This window comes from Hippichthys cyanospilos, chromosome 14 (assembly GCF_059441005.1).
Source record: "Hippichthys cyanospilos isolate Australia breed blue-spotted pipefish chromosome 14, RoL_Hcya_1.0, whole genome shotgun sequence".
Lineage (NCBI taxonomy): Eukaryota > Metazoa > Chordata > Actinopteri > Syngnathiformes > Syngnathidae > Hippichthys > Hippichthys cyanospilos.
Window position 1 is genome coordinate 20,476,605 of NC_142382.1, and position 21,277 is coordinate 20,497,881.

Sequence of the window (21,277 nt, forward strand, 5' to 3'; positions counted from 1 at the left end):
CGACGCTGCCCGGGTCTTCCTCTGTTGGCGTCCAACAGGGGCTGCCCGAGTCTTCTTCCGCAGGCGCCCAGCCGGCGCCGCCCGGGCCTTCTTCCGCCGGCGCCCAGCCAATGTCACCCGGGTCCTGCTCTACCCGTGTTCAGCTGATGCCGCCCGAGTCCCTGCCAGTCGCGCTCCGAAAGCTGACATCGGGTGGTCTACAGCGATGCCTTGGCCGGGGTCACCTGTTGCATCTCACCTGGGGTCAAAGATGCCCTCCTGACTCGCCCCGCCAGGCTCTCCTCATCATGCGTCTAGGACGCCTGCCTGACTCGCCCCGCCGAGCTCGCCTCGTTTGGCATCCAGGTCGTCCTCCGGCCTCACACCGTCGGATCTGCTGCTTCTGGCGCCGAGGACGCCCTCCAGACTCATGCCGCCGAGTTCGCCGCATCTGGCGTCCCGGACGCCCACCTGACTTTCACCGCCGGGTCGGCCTCGTCTGGTATCCCGGACGTCCTCCGGACGCTCGCCGCCGGGCCTGCATCGTCTGGCGTCCCGGACGCCCACCTGACTCTCACCGCCGGGTCTGCCTCGTCTGGCATCCCGGACACCCTCCGGACGCTCGCCGCCGGGTCAGCTTCATTCTGATTGTTCTTCCGGCCTGGCTCGTTGAGGCTAGCGCCCGGTCCTCAGGGTCCTGCATCTCAGGGAATGCCCTGACTTGCAACAACAGCGTTTTGGACTGTTTCTTTTCGTTTTGGGTCGTTTTTGCCCTCCTCCGGTCCCCCTTCCGCCCGCCCTGCGTGGCATTTTCGACTGGTTTCTTTTTTCTGGGTCGTCTGGGATCTGACCCTTGAGGGGGGGGTTATGTCACGTTCTGTCTGGGGTTTTCGGGTTTTTGGATTTATTTTAAGTAGTTCCTGGTTCATTTCGTCATTCATTCGTGTTGTTTTTCCCTGCATCTGCCTTTCTCAGTCTCGTTAGTTTTATCTCGTCCACCTGTTGTCCGTGTGCCTCTGCTCCTCTCGTGTTAGCCTATCCGGTTCCCCTGCCTCCTGTCCCCGTCCAGCTGTAGTGTGTTTTCAGTAATTAGTCTCCTTGTATTTAAACCACCGTCCCTTTGTTGCTTTTGTCGGATTATTGCACATATCGTCGATTCGTGTTCCCTGTCCCGCTGTGCTCGCCCTCCACTCTTCTCCGTCGTCCGAATTTGTTTCATGAGTTATTCCGTTCCTCATTTTATTTTGCTACTTTGTCTAGTTTTTTGTCCACCGCTTTACCTGCCTTGTTTTATTATTAAAAGTGCATTTTTGTTTGAGCACACCCTCTCCGTCCTCCTGCGTTTTTTGAGTCCCTTTCCCTCCTCCGCCTCACGTCACCATGCCACGACGTGACACCAGGTAGTAGTTCGATACTTACCCTGAAAATATTTATTATTTATCGAAATTTATCACTCATTAAATTATTCACACATTTTAACACAGCTACAATTCCGATATAATAATCCCAATAGCGGTCGTGGTCATTTCTAAAGCATGTGGAAAATGTGTTGTCTGTAAAAACGTTTGCAAAAGTACAAAATAAAGTATGTTAATTCTAAAAACAGCGACAATGACGACCCAGGGTGTTGATCCAAAGTCAAATGGGAGGGAATCCAATTTCACACACGATTCTTATGGGGCTAAGCAAAATAGAAAATGAATGAATGTTATTTTCTGTGGCTTTGGCCCTTACATATAAATTGACTCACCAAACCACTCGCACTAACCTTATTATCGAATGTGTCGTTTAAACACGTTGTGTGACAACCACCAATTTCAACATCACTCCGAGGATTGAAAATGTTTGAATTGTCAAAATATTTGCGAGTCTGCAGTGTGTGTAAAGACTCCGTGTAGTGCCAATCAGTTATTGATTTTTAAGAATTGAACTTGGAATCTGTGTTTATGCGTACCCAAGCACGCAAATGCGCTCTCTAACTAGCACCTCTCCGTCTATGTTGATTAGAGTAGATCGCTTTCTTTCCCACTGAATAGAGGCGATAATGGGCCGTTATATTAGCACAGCCAGGGGGAAATGTTTTGCCTTGTTGACATACGGAGTAAAGCTGCCGTTTGGAAGAAATGTTCTGATATGCTCCCTGCAGAGAGGCAAGAGCAGGAAGGATAATGATATGAACCTTCGGTATTATGCACTCTTCTAACGTGATCAGATGACCATAAAGTGATGATCATGGAGAAAAGCAAATTGGCTCGTTTTATTATGTGGAGATGCTGAATTGTTCGAGGTAGGCCTATTCCTTTTTGATCTTCCAATTAATAATACATTACTCAACTCGGTAATAACAAATGAACACTGTTTACTCGATGTTCTCCAGGAGCAGTCAATGCCGCATGAAAATGTTCCTTCCAGTATAGGTGCAATTTTGTGAATGCGAAAGTCTTCTGCCGAAAGTAGCTACAAAGTGTTTAATCAGGTTTTATGAATATGTTGACGAAGATTTTAGCAAATGCTGCAGAATATGTACTATAACTACGAACTTATTTTGTCAGCTTTTAAAAATTTCATTTTTTTAAGATAACTCCAAATACGCAGGGGGTTAAACTCCTATTTAAAATCCAACTTGATTTGCGTTAACATTTGCAATTCTGGATGTGTTCCAGTAAATTTGTTTTCCAAAGGGAAAATGATGGGATTACTGCATTGTATTTACCACATCCGCACAATAGTTTCGAAAGTCTGCAAATCTATACGACTAATCTTAATTGAATTACTTCTCAATACACAGGCCTTTCACACCACTAACTCCAGTGCTGATCTTGGTGCAGCGTCTCTCACTCGTGACGTCACAAGATTATAACGTCTGCCCTTCTTACAGATGGTCCGGTTCAAAGCAACTGACTGCATTCCACAGGTCGCAGAGCCTCGCGAACACAAGGGAAAAAAGTTTCTTCCAGGGACAACATGAGGCAGTTTTTGTTATTTTTCTCAGCCGCTTGAAACCGGAAACATCGTACCCTAGTCATATCTTTTATTCCACTTGAAACATCACCGTCGTAAAGCCACTTCCCTGATCACCAGCGTGATGCCGGCCGGGATGTTCAGCATCGATAGTATCCTGTCCGGGCGGCCGAAATGCAGTGAGCCATTGCTGCTCCACCGGAGCGGCCAAATGATGCTGCCCGGGGGCCTGAATGACACAGTTTATACAGACTATAGCGGATTATACAGCGCCACATGCGCGCCCTCTGGTCCCGGAGTTCAGTCTGTTAATGGAATAAGGGCCGGATTTAACGGCTATTACTACGGGCAACTACACGTTCAAGGTGGAGGACTTCCTTGTTGTAGTGCAATGCATAGCCTGAGCTCACAGCAATGCCCCTGTATCGTTACAGGTAAGACACTCGCGCCTTTGCTTTCTTGATATGGTGCCGTTTTAAAGATCCTTTTGTCATCGTGAAAATACAACGTTGGTTTTAGGGTACTTCGGAATGTATTTTGGGGCACATCTTCCTAAAAAGTCAACTCCCAAAGTTCTTTTGGTCACTATAAAATGCTGTATTGAAACCAAACATCTTCAAGTCACTCTTTAACGGACCTGTAGATTTTCTAAATCCAGAATCGCCTCCCTTGATTGAAATAAAAAATTAAATACCTAAGGCATACGAGTTTTTTTTAAACAATAAATTGCGGAGGTGGATGGTTTGCAATTGGGCCAGAAGATTACGGAGACATTTGAAATAACAATAAGAGCATTACCACTGCTTGACGATAAATGCATGTTACAAATAAAGACCACCTCAAACTAAGGCAATGGCACGGCAGTAGCTCTCTAGGTTTCAAGGTTTCCAAGATTAGTGAACATTGCTTGAAACGGTTTGGTGCGCTAGTTAAATGATATAGTTATAAATATTATTATAATATTATCGCGTTTGTCCGTCATAAAAATATAGTCACTTTTCTTCAATAGCCCCTTTGTCCAAAATATGTCTTAATTGCACTACAAGTACAAATACCGTCGGTCAGTGTGTCGCTGTTGCAGGCTATGACAATCCGGGGTCGTTATTGGTCTCTCCAGTGCCACACCACATGATCCCCTACGTGAACATGGGCGACTTTTCACGGAGTGAGCTGCAACTCCTCAACCAGCTGCACTGCCGCAGGAAGCGACGGCACAGAACCATCTTCACCGACGAGCAGCTGGAAGCTCTGGAGGGCCTCTTCCAAGAGACCAAATACCCTGACGTAGGCACCAGGGAACAACTTGCTCGGAAGGTTCACCTCCGGGAGGAGAAGGTCGAGGTCAGAACAATCGCATTTTTCTACAATTTCCACGTGTAGTTCTACCATTCATATTATTATTTATATACTCTTTCATGCGCTTATATTGCAATATATAAACCCCGAACAGAAAAGTTCGTTTAATGTCACGATTATTACATTTAAATTCACTACATTAGACGATCATTTATGTTGTAAATAGACCAAAATTAAAGGCGCACACGGGAAAGGCAGTTCAAACACAGGTTGGTTGAGTTTTGAATCTATTCATTTTAAGGGTAAATACTGACTTGAAAATACATTTTGGGTCTATTTTTTCTAGTTTTGCCTAAAAACCTTTGCATAAGTTCGCGTATATATATATATATATATATATATATATATATATATATATATATATATATATATATATATATATATATATATATATATATATATATATATTTATATATATATATATATATATATATATATATATATATATATATATTTATATATATATATATATATATATATATATATATATATATATATATATATATATATATATATATATACACACACACAAAGGAAACACGTTTAAGAAAATAGAATCCACAAGTAATGCAAATGACAAAAGAGAATTTTAACGTTTTGCTCTCTTGTCAGGTTTGGTTCAAAAACAGAAGGGCCAAATGGAGGAGGCAGAAAAGGTCGTCATCCGAGGAATCAGAGAACACTAAATGGAACAAACCAAAAAAATCTTCCGCAGGGAAAACCGAGGAGAGCAAAAGTGAAATAGACTCGGACTCATGAACGAACCACGCACGTTTGCTTGGTTGGGCTAAGAGGATATATATTTGTGTTACCGTGTGGTACAGATGTACACATCCCAGTTGTTTTATGCGTTGTCTATTTATATTTTATTTAATGTTGAATGTGATGAGAGTCAAGAGATACAAAGCCCAGGTACTTGCATTGCTACATACGACACTGTCGTTATATTGTTGTAGGCAAACTAATTGTCAGAGAAGGCAAAACCAGGTTCAGAAAGTAAAAACCTGCCACATTATGGTTTTAGCCACAGGTACTTCTATTTAACCTGCAATCAAATGAGTTCATTAACCTGCCAGTTAATTGGAAGCACCTGTGACCAAAGCCAAACTGTGACAGGGTTTTTACTTTCTGTTCCTGAAATTCCCATGCCTAATTGTCCGTGTCTGTTGCAGATGTGTTTATTTCACTCAGAATACCAAGAAAGGAATTTGTCTTCTTCTTTAGAGTCTGTGAGGGAAAATAAGCTTTGAACAGTGTGACAATCCAGCCGGGGGGTGATATATGCCTGCAGCCGAATTAATGTTCAAAGAAAAAAAAATACTCATTGCAACGAATAAATATTAAAATATAAGTGAAGTACAAACCATGGTTGGTGCAATTTGCATTTAGATTTGGTGAACACTGTTTTGTGTTAAGATTTTTTCCCTTTTTAATTTTGAATTTAAAATATAAACGTGTACATTTTCTCTCTCTCTCTCTCTCTCTCTTTTTCTCCCCCTCTCTCTCACACACACACACTCGATTTATGTATTTAATTATTCAGAATTAAAATAATTCTCATTTGCTGTTGTTTTACCGTGTAATCAGGAGAGAACTATTGCATTTGTGCTCATCGAAAGTTTGGGTGTTTGGCTGATACATGATTGTGCAGCAAACACTTAGTGGGCTCGGTGCTCATCGTTTCCTACCGCGGCCCAAACAATTTAAATTAATTGAAAAACTGCCAATGCACGTGAGTGGATTGGTTGCTAGTTGCAGCTGCTTGTAACCCCACTCTGGGCCAAAATAAACATCCCAATAAGGACAGGCGGGAGGATAGGTTTTGGATACAAGCGCGCCCAGGCTCATCAGTCCCTCTTTTTAAAACTATAATTCGATCAGCAATTAGTGCGATTTAGGTCACAAATTTAAATCATTATTTTTTGTATATAATATGACTAAGATTTAAGAATTGATCCTCACAGATAGCTTGCAGTGCAGAGAGCATTGATAAATATCGAGTTCCATCATAAAAATATTAAAAGAAACGTGTGACCAATTATCTTAAAACGAGCTACAAAAATAAAAGAGGCAATTGTCAAATCAAGGCGCAAAGGGTACAGAAAATTGCAATGGCCGACTGACTGAACGTGCAAGGGTTATATAAATAAATACTGCAGCTATATTATATTATAAATTGTTTAGTAACTGGGTGGCTAACGCGCAAGGAGGACTGACAGGTTTCAAAAATCACAAATATCAGAAAATATGCCGAAGCCGCGTCATCCCAACAGTGACATGAAACACATTTACCATTAAAACGTAAACAATGTTTTCCAGTAGAACACACATTCCTTGAAAAACCTAATGGAACTGATCCGTCATTATTGTTCAAATCTTCCTTTAATTTTCAGTCGTTCCGTATCTCGTGACGAACTCGGCTCCTTTCAGAGTAATTCGGGGGGATCTGGCTCCCACTAATTCAAACGTCTGTAATTGCTTACTCGATTTTCCCCACTGCTGATAAATGTTATTGTTGATTGGTCACACAATGAAAAATAAACAAAAAACAAAGTATGCGGTATTTTGTTTTAACTGATATTTTTAATAATGATAATTTGCTTCGTTCAAGTGGAACTTCTATTTGTGGTTGAGTGGGTTTTTTTTTTTGGTTTTGTTTTTTGTTTCGTCTCTACTCACCAACGAGGAATGAAGCGCTGTAAGGGACATAATTCAGGATTTGAAATGCTCTCATTCACATTGGTGAAATGTTTGTTGCTTATATACACATTTGAAATGCTCACTAAATGTTTGCTGCTCACAAACACATCTCATAAATGAGAAAATGAAACGTTTGTTGCTCACAAAAACATGAAATGTGCTCACGCATCTGAAACGCTAAAAGAAATGCTCTCATAGCTGAAATGCCATCACGCATCATACTTAAACGCTTTAGATATTTATAATTTGCAGGAAATTAAAGTGTTAAAGCAGCAGTGTTGAAGTACTCCTTCCAGTCCAAATACACGTAAGTGAAATGTTCTTATACATGGGTGAAATGTTTGTCGCTTAAAAACCCATATGAAATGTACTCAGACATCCATACTGAAATCCTTTCGTATAAGTGAAATGGTCTTATGCATTTAAAGGAAATGTTTGTTGCTCAAAAACACATACAAAATGCGATTACGCATCGCACTGAAACACTTTCATAATTGTAATATTCTCATAGATAATTATAGGTGAAATGTTTGTTTTTCATATATACACATATGCGCTTACGCGTCATATTGAAATGCTTTCATACATCTCGGTGAAGAGCTCTCATACATATAGGAGAAATGTTTGTTGATCATAGTCGTAGTAGTTTCACGGAGTGAAAGTAAGTAGTATTAATTGTTTGGGCAAAAGCAACGGACGTGGGTTCGACCGACTCTGGGAATTTGGTGAGTCCGTCTTGGGCAGGGGTGTAGTGGGCATGGTACGCGGGGGTACGCCGTCCACCCACTTCTCCCGACGCCACGTTCAATTTTTATTTCGGTTCGAGTTATGCTTAGTAACGTTGGCCTGTGATTATTTTAGGAGTAGTAAAACATTAAATTTAACGTTAGTTCAACTGGCGTTGTAGCCTATGATTGATGTTCTTCTGTATGTATATATAGAACATCCCAGAATCGCGTACACCCACTTAAAAAAATCCCCACACACCACTGGGACTCTTGGGGGCTCAACAGAGCCTCCACTGCACAGGTCGAGCAAGACACACCCAACTAGCTTCAATTTGTGATGACTTCCCGCTTTGCCATAGCTGACTGCAGATGATCGTGTAACATTGCTTGTCTCTTCAGTGCAGTGGTTTTTGTGCACTAGTTAAAAAAAATTAATAAAAAGAAAAACCTAACCCTTCAATGGAATGATATACAACCCACTAACAAAGAGCTCAGTAAATGCTCGGATGAAACTGGTGGGGTCCAGTACTTATAACAATAAACCATTGGTCAAATGTATACAGTATTCCTCATAACAATTTGCACTAACTGTTTTCAAGTCAATTTTACTGCTGCAATATCAAGTGCAATTTGCCTGCCACTATCAAGTAAATGTTACTTAACCTTTATTTTAAGGTTTATGAAAATATCAAGTTAATATTTTCTTACGGGTAAATTCTAATCAAATAAATTAAGTAGAACCAATCATTCTTTAATAGTAGGTTTATATTCTATTTGAAAACATTAATTAAATCTAATATTTAAACATTTACTGTCATCAATTAAATAGATTTTAACATTTTTTTAACTTAAAATTTAATCATTGTATCAAGTCATAGAACTTGTTATTCCAATACTAGATTTTATACATCATAACCAAACAGTAAATGCAGTCCAAATATCTATTTATTTTCAAAAATCATTCAGCAAGAACAGGATGTAACAATTGATTTCAGTAGTACAGTAATTTACAAACAAATACAAAATAATTTACAAACATTTTATTCTTCATGAGGGCCCACACTCTTTCTGTACCGTTTTCAAAGTGCTTTCTAATATTGCGCAACTGCAAACAATAGAGAGTGAGCGTGTCTGTCTAACAGTGAGCAGGAAAATATGTAAATTGTCAACTGCAACATCCATCCATTCAATACACATCTTCATTCAAGACAATTTCAGTTTTAATGAACCAACGTATGGGGACAGTTTAAGGCCATTAAGGTCCAAAAGCAGTTTTTGAAACACCTCAAAAGTGTAGCGCAGCCCCGGAGGATACGCAAGTTGAAGGTATATACAAGTCTCATTAGCAGTGCACACGCCCATGCAATATTACTGCATGTAGGCCTTCAAGCAGAAGTGAAGCGTCCTTCAGTCCCATCAACACCCGGAGTCTTGAGGATGTGCTGAGGGAGCTCACTGTGACTGCCTTCCTGCATAAAAAGCACAAAAGGTCCAAGGTTCAAAAGCAGTTATTGAAACACCTCAAACGTGTAGCGCAGCCCTGGAAGATACGCAAGGTTGAAGGTATATACAAGTCCCATTAGCAGTGCACACGCCTTTGCAACATTACACACATTTAGGCCTTCAAGCAGACGTGAAGCATCACACGCAGCCTTTTCCTTCAGTCCCATCAACCCCCAGAGTCTTGAGGATGTGCTGAGGGAGGTCGCTGTGACTGCCTTCCTGCATAAAAAGCACAGAAATGACAATTCTGTTGAGAACAGATCGCGCAAATTTTGCCCTGTCGACCCAAGTTAAAAATAGATAAATAAATACATAAAACTTGGGTCGCGCATCGCTTCGCAACAGCCAATCAGCTTCGGGAACGTTCAACGTCTACGCAAAGGCTAGAATAAATTATGGCAGGCGGTTTGCTACACTCACTATTAGGCTTGCAAGCTTCCAGGAGCTATCCAAGACGGTCAGCTGAGCTTTCAGTACAAAAACGGAGCCAAGCAAGAGCACTCACCCAGCTTGTAGAATGGCGGAGGGGGGAACTTAGGATAACAGCTACAGTATGTGCAGCACTTAATTTATTTTGGTGACCTCTAGTTACTGTGCCAAGACATCTATAGTGCAGCATTGACAGCACAGTATCCGCCACTTAATTGCAAAGTTGAAACTTTGTTTTGTCAGAAGAGTGAAGCCGCTAAGCGGGGGACACGTGACATAAAAAAAGAAGAATAGACGTGCGTGCTATCAGAGAAAACATCGGCTCTGCTAAATGACAGAAAAGTGATTCCGGATCCACTGTAAAATGCACACCGTTTCACCAAAACTCACTCCCCGCCTCTCGCGCGAATATTTGAACAAGCTAAATGCCAGTATACAGTTTTCAAATGTGTATACACATGCACCGAACCGAAAGCCTACCGAATGAGCATAGCGACGAGATATTTCACATTCGGTGCAAACATAGCATTAAACATTCAAAATCATGTTGCCAGCAATAGGTAGTAATTTATGTTGGGGTGGCGGGGAAACGACATTAGATAATTCTAGCTGGACTAACTGACAAGACCTACAATGTAACATTTGAACTGCGGGTTCCTCGCTGAGACACACAGAAAATCTGTTGTTCTCGCATCTCACCAGGTGCCCCAGCGCCATGTCTCGAGTCGATGCGTTTGATTTTACGCGATGCATTTGCGTCAACCGTTGTCCAAACTACACCCGACAGACAAAGTATAACACATTTGCAGGCCAAAGGACAAAATACACGGAATGACTTACCTTTCTTTTAGCGTTTCCTGGGGAAAAGATGCTCCTGCCGATGTATCGTCTCTTCTATCCGCACTCACCATCGATTCCACCATGTCTGCCCGCTCAGCTCCGTTGTTGCACAACCGCAGTAACAGAAGCACTCCGGCGCCGACTGCTTGCGTCTGCGATCTGTAGCGATGCCGCAGCGTCACGCATTCCTAACATTCCTTGGGATGTCAAACTACACGTGTGCGGGGATCATCAACTCAGTCGTTTGTGTTAAGTTTGCTTGGACCACTTAATTGTATAAGCAAAGGGGTTTTCAGGGCTCAGAAGATGACTCTACACGGGTCCCAAGCCTTGAAGAAGACTTAAGTAAAGTTACCTAGGTAAAGTTGGCAAGATATTGGCAGATTCGGACTTTCGCGATCAATACCTCTCAGATAAAACGTCGTCGAAACACCAAAGTCGCCTTTATGCCTCCTTCGTAACACAGACTACCAGCTACAATGTCAAAAAAAAGACATTTGTAAAATATTTAAACCGTTTCTTTCGGTGAAAAGACGCAATTGATCTCTATGAGCAGCAGAGGCTGGGCGAGCGCGCAAGGGACCGTCTGCAAACTACTAGATGAGGAGGGGGGAAAAAAAACAATAACGCCACAATTTGTGATTATAAATTCAACGAACAAATCAAAGACATTAACATAATCATATTGGGACAGTGCTTTTGAATAAAAAAAAGCGTTTGTTTAATTTTGGATAATTTTTGTACTTAAAAATCATTAATAAACTGTATATTCATCTATAGCTCCAATATTGTTTAATATAAGGAGTCCAAAATCACTGGGCATTCATGACATTTTCATGATCGCACTACAACACTCGTTTTTTAAATAAATTATTTTGATAAATTTTGGGGATTTATTTTAAATGCTTGTTAATCATTTATACCCTCAAAAAGAATCAGTGGCTCCCCTTTTTGAGTTGGGGTAAACCCTCCTAAATCACTACAACCATCAATGAAGCACTCCCAATTATGCAACAACTGCTGGTTTTCTAATAAATTCCTTTGCCTAATTTTAAGGATTTTTTAAATGCATATTGACCATAATTTACCAATATATTGATTAATAGCTCTGCTGTTGGTTGAGTTAGGGACTCCAAAATCACCACAGACAACAGTGACACCCCTCGCCTTATGCTACATTCTTTGGTTTTCAAATAAATCCCTCTGCAAAATTTTAAGGATTTTTTTATGATTACTGATCAATATTTACCAATATATTGATCAATAGCTCTGAGTTTGGTTGGGTTAAAGACTCCAAAGTCACCCCACACATCAGTGACATCCCTCCCCTTATGCTACATCCTCTGGTTTTCAAAAAAATCCCTCTGCCTAATTTTAAGGATTTTATTTATGATTATTGGTCAATATTTAACCATATATTGATCAATAGCTCTGCTGTTGGTTGTGTTAGGGACTCCAAAATCACCACACACATCCGTGGCATCCCTCCCCTTAGGCTACATTTACTGATTTTGAAATAAAGCCCTCTTCCTATTTTTAAGAATTTTTTTTAAGTTTATTGATCAATATGTATCAATATAGTGATCAATAGCTCTGCTGTTGGTTGGGTTAGGGACTCCAAAATCACCACACACATCAGTGGCATCTTTACCCTTAGGCTACATTCTCTGGTTTTCAAATAAATCCCTTTGCCTAATTTTAAGGAATATTTTGTCATTATTGATCAATATTTACCCATATATTGATCAATAGCTCTGCTGTTGATTGGGTTAGGGACTCCAAAGTCACCCCACACATCAGTGACATCCCTTCCCTTATGCTACATCCTCTGGTTTACAAATAAATCCCTCTGCCTAATTTTAAGGATTTTTTTATGATTATTGATCAATAATTACCCATATATTGATCAATAGCTCTGCTGTTGGTTGGGTTAGAGATTCCAAAAACACCACACAATTCGGTGACAACCTTCCCCTTATGCTACATTCTCTGGTTTTCAAATAAATCTCTTTTCCAAGTTTTAAGGATTTTTTTATGGTTATTGATCAATATTTACCCATATATTGATCAATAGCTCTGTTGTTGATTGGGTTAGGTACTCAAAACTCACCTAACACATTAGTGACATCACTTCTCTTATGCTACATCCTCTGGTTTTCAAATAAATCCCTTTGCCTAATTTTAAGGAATATTTTATCATTATTGGTCAATATTTACCCATATATTGATCAATAGCTCTGCTGTTGGTTGGGTTAGGGACTCCAAAATCACCAAACACATCGGTGGTATCCCACCCCTTATACTACATTCCCTGGTTTTCAGATTAATCTCTTTGCCTAATTTTAAGAAAATTTTTACTATTATTGATCAATATTTACAAATATATTGATCAATAGCTCTGAGTTTGGTTGAGTTAGGGACCCCAAAATCACCACACACATCGATGACATCCCTCTCCTTATGCTACATCCTCTGGTTTTCAAATATGTCCCTCTGCCTAATTTTAAGATATTTTTTATCATTATTGATCAATATTTACCCATATATTGATCAATAGCTCTGCTGTTGATTAGGTTAGGGACTCCAAACTCACCAAACACATTAGTGACATCCCTCCCCCTATGCTACATTCGCTGGTTTTAAAAAAAAAAACCCTCTGTCATATTTTAAGGATTTTTTTATGATTACTGATCAATATTTACCAATATATTGATCAATAGCTCTGAGTTTAGTTGGGTTAGGGACTCCAAAATCACCACACACATCAGTGGCATCCCTCCCATTAGGCTACATTCTCTGGTTTTCAAATAAATCTCTTTGCCAAATTTTAAGGATTTTTTTTATATTATTGATTAATATTTACCCATATATTGATCAATAGCTCTGCTGTTGGTTGGGTTAGAGACTCCAAAATCAACACACACATCAGTGGCATCCCTACCCTTATGCTACATTCTCTGGTTTTCAAATAATTCCCTCTGCCTATTTTTAAAGAATCATTATTAATCAATATTTACACATATATTGATCAATAGCTCGGCTGTTGGTTGGGTTAGGGACTACAAAATCACCACACACATCAGTGGCATCCCTCCCATTAGGCTACATTCTCTGGTTTTAGAATACTTCCCTCTGCCAAATTTTAAGGATTTTTTTATGATTATTGATCAATATGTATCAATATATTGATCAATAACTCTGCTGTTATTTGAGTTAGAGACTCCAAATTCCCCAAACACATCAGTGACATTCCTCCCTTCATGCTACATTCTTTGGTTTTCAAATAAATCCCTCTGCCTATTTTTAAGGATTTTTTTATTATTATTATTGAGCAATATTTACACATATACTGATCAATAGCTTTGCTGTTGGTTGGGTTAGGAACTCCAAAATCACCAAACACATCGGTGGTATCCCACCCCTTATGCTACATTTCCTGGTTTTCAGATTAATCTCTTTGTCTAATTTTAAGGAATTATTTACTATTATTGATCAATATTTACTAATATATTGATCAATAGCTCTGAGTTTGGTGGGGTAAGGGACCCCAAAATCATCACACACATCAGTGACACCCCTCCCCTTATGCTACATTCTTTGGTTTTCAAATAAATCCCTCTGCCTAATTTTAAGAGTTTTATTTATGATTATTGATCAATATTTACCCATCCTTAAAATCCTTAAAATTAGGCAGAGGGATTTATTTGAAAACCAGAGGTTGTAGCACAAGGGTAGGGATGTCACTAATGTGTTTTGTGATTTTGGAGTCCCTAACCCAACCAACAGCAGAGCTATTGATCAATATATGGGTAATTATTGATCAATAATCATAAAAAACATCCTTAAAATTAGGCAGAGGGATTTTTTTGAAAACCAGAGGATGTAGCATAAGGGGAGGGGTGTCACTGATGTGTGGGGTGACTTTGGAGTCTTTAACCCAACCAAACTCAGAGCTATTGATCAATATATTGGTAAATATTGATCAGTAATCATAAAAAAATCCTTAAAATTTTGCAGAGGGATTTATTTGAAAACCAAAGAATGTAGCATAAGGCGAGGGGTGTCACTGTTGTCTGTGGTGATTTTGGAGTCCCTAACTCAACCAACAGCAGAGCTATTAATCAATATATTGGTAAATTATGGTCAATATGCATTTAAAAAATCCTTAAAATTAGGCAAAGGAATTTATTAGAAAACCAGCAGTTGTTGCATAATTGGGAGTACTTCATTGATGGTTGTAGTGATTTAGGAGGGTTTACCCCAACTCAAAAAGGGGAGCCACTGATTCTTTTTGAGGGCATAAATGATTAACAAGCATTTAAAATAAAGCCCCAAAATTTATCAAAATAATTCATTTAAAAAACGAGTGTTGTAGTGCGATCATGAAAATGTCATGAATGCCCAGTGATTTTGGACTCTTTATATTAAACAATATTGGAGCTATAGATGAATATACAGTTTATTAATGATTTTTAAGTACACAAATTATCCAAAATTAAACAAACGCTTTTTTTATTCAAAAGCACTGTCCCAATATGATTATGTTAATGTCTTTGATTTGTTCGTTGAATTCATAATCACAAATTGTGGCGTTATTGTTTTTTTCCCCCTCCTCATCTAGTAATTTGCAGACTGTCCCTTGCGCGCTCGCCCAGCCTCTGCTGCTCATAGAGCTCAATTGCGTCTTTTCACCGAAAGAAACGGTTTAAATATTTTACAAATGTCTTTTTTTGACATTGTAGCTGGTAGTCTGTGTTACGAAGGAGGCATAAAGGCGACTTTGGTGTTTCGACGACGTTTTATCTGAGAGGTATTGATCGCGAAAGTCCGAATCTGCCAATATCTTGCCAACTTTACTTAAGTCGTTTTCACCAAGGTATTAATCTGCCTTTGTCCAACTTTATTAAGTTCTCTTTGTGGAGGCGGGGATTCTCGTATCAATCGGAAACGTCACAAAAATGCTTCTTTGTTTGTTTTTTCCACCCATGGTAACGCTAAATAAGATACACTTTTGAGCGTGTGGTAGACGGGAAGATGGAGGAACTTGCAGAGACACAGAAAAGAGTTTTTATCAACGACATCGACTCATTCACATCTAAATGTATTGCGAAGGTAAAATCTTTGGCATAAGAAATTAAAACGAACGTGAAATGTGCCGTGACATGTTTTTCTTGTTGCCAGTGTCTTTCTAAACATGCAATTGAAGCTGGTTCGGCTCAGAAAGAGGGTCGGACATTGAACTCAAGTGCCTCTGGGTCACAACATTATGAGATCGTTGGAACAATTTCTGAGGTTTCAGGGGAGATCACGCCTTATGTGTCGGAAGCATACATTGTAAGTAACACTTGTCTCAACACAAAATAACGAATTAAAAAAGTGACTACAACTATTTGTATTGTTTGCAAGCGACCAAAAAAAGAAATCATTCTTCAAAAACTGATGGACTGTGACATCATCATCTACAACATTACTCAGCATCCCGACCAAGTAGATGAAGCTCACTGGGCAGTCACAGGTAGGTAATATGGCAACAAAAAACATGATTTTCAAGGAAATTTGATAAACAATTATACATATATGATGTTTAAATGGCATTTTACAATTGAATTACAATGGCTGTTTTTAAGTTTTGAGAGAAATCCTTAACATGATTGGTGCCTTTACATAAAAGGATAACATTAATCAACCCACAATAATAGCTTTACGACAGATACTTTGAGAAAGTTTGTCATTTCAGAAGTGTGAATCAAACTGGCAGCCCGTCATATTACTTAGTACCAAAGAAGTAGCTCTCAGTTTCAAAACGGTTGGTGATCCCTTTTTTTTACACTTACTTTAGAGATCATACTTTGTCCAGGAGGACAATTATAAGACTCTAGAGATTCCCCCGATATGAAACAAGCACCCTGTGAACACATTCATATTCTTAACTTGCATTCTCCATCCATCTTCCTGAAACCATGTTTTATTCATTTGCTTAGTTGCTTTCTCCATTTTTTTCTCTCAGCAAGGTAGCAAAGTTAATTACATTCCAGTTTAACACGAGACACCATTCGAAAGGCCAGGAATTTCTCTTCTGAGCACACTAAAATGTTGTAGATAGATATAGACGGATGCAGACCAAAAAGCGAAACAAATGAATAGACTTGAACTTGTGTGTGTGTGTGTGTGTGTGTGTGTGTGTGTGTGTGTGTGTGTGTGTGTGTGTGTGTGTGTGTGTGTGTGTATGTTTATGCATTTATACACACAGTGCTAATTTTACCTCTGGAAAGTGGACTCACAATACTAAAAAATGTGTCTCGACAGAAATTTATAGCGTTATGGTGTCCCAAAAATTGCAAGAAAAGGACAAAATTTAAGGTTAAAATTGTATTTACAAGATGTGAGTAAAAACCAACAACAGATATTAACAAATAAAACAGTAAAATATATTGAAATAATAAAATAAAGTTACATGTGCATCTGTCATCATCTTCTCCATCTCACAACCACTGATATAACTTAGTCGATTCATTGTTTCTACATTTGTTCCTCATCTCAATCTTCTGCCGCATTTTCCTTTCACTTTTTAATTTCTGGCTCATTGTTACCTGATTGTGTTTTGCTTGTCACTGATACTAAAAAAATATTGCACTAAAAAAATATTGCAGAGTTGATGTTGTTTCAGGCTTAAATATAGCACTGTTTGGATGCTTTTTTTCTATCATGAGATCTTGTTGTCAAAATCTAAAAAAAAAAACCAAAAACAAGATCTCATGCAAAAACAAGAAAACCTGACCTGCGAGATCAAAAACATGGTGACCAAAGTTGTAAAAAATGTAAATAAGTGGTCAAATTTTGCTGAATAAAAGAGTAAGTGGACGATGATTAATATTTTGGTATCCAAAACCGAGGAACAGGAATCTTTGACTGTCTCGTGATGGGAGACTGGTTTTCAAATGTCGAAAAAATCCCCGAGCCGAATTTGTTTATTTGGAAGTTGGCCTTCTTGACCCACAGTTTAGCTCGATGTACTGCTAGCTTCCTACCAACACCAATATCAAAAATACTACAGGAAAGTAGCATAAATATAGATGCGGTAATTTACAGTGGTAACTCAAACTGACAAACCAGGAAGTGAACGTGAGAACGTGATTTGCTAAAGCAGCCAAAGAGTATGAGTTCAAGGTCGTTCATTGAGAGCAGGCTCCAGCTGCACGCTGTCATTTCTTTGTCTGAAACAAATTTTTTCGCTACACCCCTACAAAAAAAGGTCCAGACGATAGCACTGTGTTGGTGTTTAGGACCTCTGTCCTAAACAGAGGTCTGGATCATTCCTGTGTCACAGTGTGACTGATGCTGGTTTGTCTTCTGGTCCCATCTTTTGTATTCGCTGGTCTACCAAAATGGGTGGTGCCATGGCCAGGTCAGCATGTTGTTTCCGGTCCGCTGCTGCCCCCTTTCGGGTAGAGGGTTTGAATCTAGCCACCTCAGCACCTTGGCAAATACTCTTGGAGATGTATTGGAGTTCCCCACAGTCCGACCTGCGGGCGTCAGTTGACTGAATGTCAGAGAAATCTCAGAAAAGAAGACTAGGACAAGCCTAGCTGCTTAAACAGCAAAAAGAGTAACTCAGACCAGCCAAGATTGACTTTTCTATGCCGGACATAGGGAAAAACCGCTTGGGCAAATGTAACTCGTGGGTCTTCCAACGCGTTTTCCACTTGCCCAGCCGTTCCCCCCGGCTTTTATTGAATAGAAGCATAGCAGATTACAAGACACAACAAAAGAGCCAGCCGGGCGCCACCGGCAGCTGGGCCAAGGTCCCGGCTCACACTTTCGTGCGTCAACAGTTCTATCTAAGGACAGGGTCAAGATGAACTAGGATTGCATAGATGGGTAACAATGAACTAAGAACATAATGATAACAACCTAATATATGATTCCCTTCACATATCCCCCCTGATTATCATTATGAAAACACATCAAACGATGTCAAAAGCTATTGCTTGAGTGGGAAGAAAACTACCCAAAAACCCAGTGGGAAAAAGGTAGAAACCCTTCCCAAGCAAGAGCTTGTTATAAGGAAAAAAGAAAAAGAAAAAGCAAAAGCTAAAGCTGTTTTTGGTCCAATACATGTATATACATATTGCAAACCATGGCACATCAACATCCTACGTCTGAAACCTTTTCCGTAGGTGCATCATAAATGGTTCACACAGAAGTTGAGTCGTTATCAGAGTCGGAGTCGTTGTCGGAGTCGGAGTTGGAGTCAGAGTCTGAGTCAACAGGTTGATAGCCAGTCATGGCCACGGTCACTTGCGCCGCTATTTTGAATTCGATAGCATCCATGATTTTGGTGGCACAGATCTTACACAAGGGCACACCGCAGATTATGCAGAGACATGACAGCACGAAAATCCAGGCGATGACAGAGGCAATGGCCACAGCTACCCCCTTCCAGTCGCCAAAGGAGTCTTGCAACCACTGCAGGAAGGGGTTGAGCTCAACTCCCTCCATACTTTGAGTCCTCAGTCTGTACTCCCTGAGCAATGTCAGTGTCTCCGACAACGAGCCATTGGACAAAGTGTGTAAAGGAATAAATGCACAACATTCACCTGATGGTAAAAGCTTGCACACACCATTTCAAATGGCATCACTCCTTTGGCTTCATGTCAACCCTCAGTACTCAGATGTGGAGCTGAGACCCAGTCCCGAAAAGGGTCTTACTGCCGTGGCCACGGTCTTGCCTGGTTGTCAACTCCGCCTCTGAAAACCTCAGGTGTCTGGGTTTAAGAATATGGTGGTAAACTCAGGTACAAATTGTTGGTGTCTGTTTTCCACCGTTAATTTGGGTTTACTGTCTGGCTGTGTTAGTTGCCGACAGGTTAGTGGCTGCGGTCAAATCATCATCTGCTTTCCTTTTTTTCTCGGCCACCTTCCATGGTCGTTTCGGTTTGGCTCTATCAACTAAAGCCTTGCATTTAAACCACTGTTAACCATCACTGTTTTCAATCCTTTCCCTGTCCTTCAATGACAACTTCCGCAACACTTTCTCCAATCCACCACAATCATCCACGTCTCCTGAAAAGCCGTATTGGTTTTTCCATTTTTCCACATACTTAGTACTTCCTTTACTATCTATCTCTGCCCAACGTACTTTTTCCTTCAATTCATCCACAAAACAACAACATTCCTTTTCCCATTTTGCCTCCTTGGGCCGAGTTGCGGCCTCGGAGGACTTATTTTTTTTACTCATGATTAACTATGTTTCCTTCGTCACGGGAGAAATGCTACGTGCCTGGTGTCGTGTCGGATACCGAGCTTCTACCTCGAAAGGCGGATATCCCCATGTTTGTACTCACGACCGTTTCACCAGTTTTAGATTTCCCGTCACTCAGGACAGCCACTCCACATTCATTCCACACTCATACATCACAAAAATGATCAGCAACTGTGCACCGGATGTTAAACTTTCTCTTTTTTAAGTCAGGCCGTTTGTTTAAAGTCCAATTGACTATACGTTTAAGGTCCAATGGACCAGCCAGTCTCGTCAGACTGAACCCGTCTAGACGGTCGTTTAAGGTCCGATGGACCGCACGTTTAAGGTCCGATGGACCGCCCGTTTAAGGTCCGATGGACCGCTCGTTTAAGGTCCGATGGACCGCACGTTTAAGGTCCGATGGACCGCACTTTTAAGGTCCGATGGACCACACGTTTAAGGTCCGATGGACCGCCCGTTTAAGGTCCGATGGACCACTCGTTTAAGGTCCGATGGACCGCCCGTTTAAGGTCCGATGGACCGCCCGTTTAAGGTCCGATGGACCGCACGTTTAACATCCGGTGGACAATTCAGACTCGTCAGACTGACCTTTTGTTCTTGCAATCTCTCCGCTGGTCGAGTCACTCTGGTTCGTTGGATGGTGTTTGCGTTCCTCCGGTGAGCGGTGTCCGACGTCTGGCCTCGTGGAAAGGAGGGCTTCCAGAATCCAACGGATTCCGACGGTATACCGATTGGTTCAGCTGTCGTCGATCGTCCACCGAAGAGAAGGCTTCTTAACCATCCGGCTCGAACGGACCAAGTTAGAATGTCAGAGAAATCTCAGAAAAGAAGACTAGGACAAGCCTAGCTGCTTAAACAGCAAAAAGAGTAACTCAGACCAGCCAAGATTGACTTTTCTATGCCGGACATAGGGAAAAACCGCTTGGGCAAATGTAACTCGTGGGTCTTCCAACGCGTTTTCCACTTGCCCAGCCGTTCCCCCCGGCTTTTATTGAATAGAAGCATAGCAGATTACAAGACACAACAAAAGAGCCAGCCGGGCGCCACCGGCAGCTGGGCCAAGGTCCCGGCTCACACTTTCGTGCGTCAACAGTTCTATCTAAGGACAGGGTCAAGATGAACTAGGATTGCATAGATGGGTAACAATGAACTAAGAACATAATGATAACAACCTAATATATGATTCCCTTCACACTGAAGTGTATATTCGAGATTGAGAATGGAACAATGTATATATATATATATATATATATATATATATATATATATATATATATATATATATATATATATATATAGCATATATTAGCAAATATATATATATATATATATATATATATATATATATATATATATATATATATATATATATATATATATATATATATATATATATATATTGACTGATCTGCTCTTACCGCAGTCCTGTCAGCTATCTGAGGACAACTAACAGTCCTGACCGACTCTCCGTGTAAAGGGTTAAGACGTCCCGTTAGTCCAGCACAGCTCTAACGCTGTA

General features: G+C 40.3%; 2 protein-coding genes and 1 long non-coding RNA gene across 9 annotated transcripts in view; 2 read left to right on the forward strand and 1 right to left on the reverse strand.

Moving 5' to 3' along the window:
• The first annotated feature begins 2,867 nt into the window (after positions 1–2,867).
• Positions 2,868–5,644, forward strand: gsc (goosecoid). Its single transcript, XM_088433651.1, has 3 exons — positions 2,868–3,374; positions 4,058–4,281; positions 4,909–5,644. The coding sequence occupies exons 1-3, from the start codon at positions 3,065–3,067 to the stop codon at positions 5,053–5,055; spliced, it is 681 nt and encodes a 226-aa protein (XP_088289777.1). The 5' UTR covers positions 2,868–3,064; the 3' UTR covers positions 5,056–5,644.
• Positions 5,645–8,651: 3,007 nt separating this feature from the next.
• Positions 8,652–11,008, reverse strand: LOC148413272 (uncharacterized). Its single transcript, XR_015867822.1, has 3 exons — positions 10,497–11,008; positions 9,338–9,446; positions 8,652–9,193 (listed from the first exon to the last, which is right to left on the reverse strand). It is a non-coding gene; the product is annotated as an uncharacterized LOC148413272 (long non-coding RNA).
• A 4,121-nt stretch (positions 11,009–15,129) lies between these two features.
• The window catches only part of ak7b (adenylate kinase 7b), a 154,149-nt gene continuing 148,001 nt past the window's right edge, over positions 15,130–21,277 (forward strand). For 4 of the 7 annotated variants that reach the window (XM_088432441.1, XM_088432439.1, XM_088432442.1 and 1 more), the window contains exons 1-4: positions 15,130–15,372; positions 15,500–15,608; positions 15,678–15,830; positions 15,903–16,011. In XM_088432441.1, the coding sequence (XP_088288567.1) occupies positions 15,531–15,608; positions 15,678–15,830; positions 15,903–16,011 (340 nt within the window). In that variant the 5' untranslated portion in view covers positions 15,130–15,372; positions 15,500–15,530. Of the gene's footprint in view, positions 15,373–15,499; positions 15,609–15,677; positions 15,831–15,902; positions 16,012–21,277 lie in introns of those variants that run through there. The other 3 variants (XM_088432440.1, XM_088432445.1, XM_088432444.1) reach the window with 3 other exon arrangements.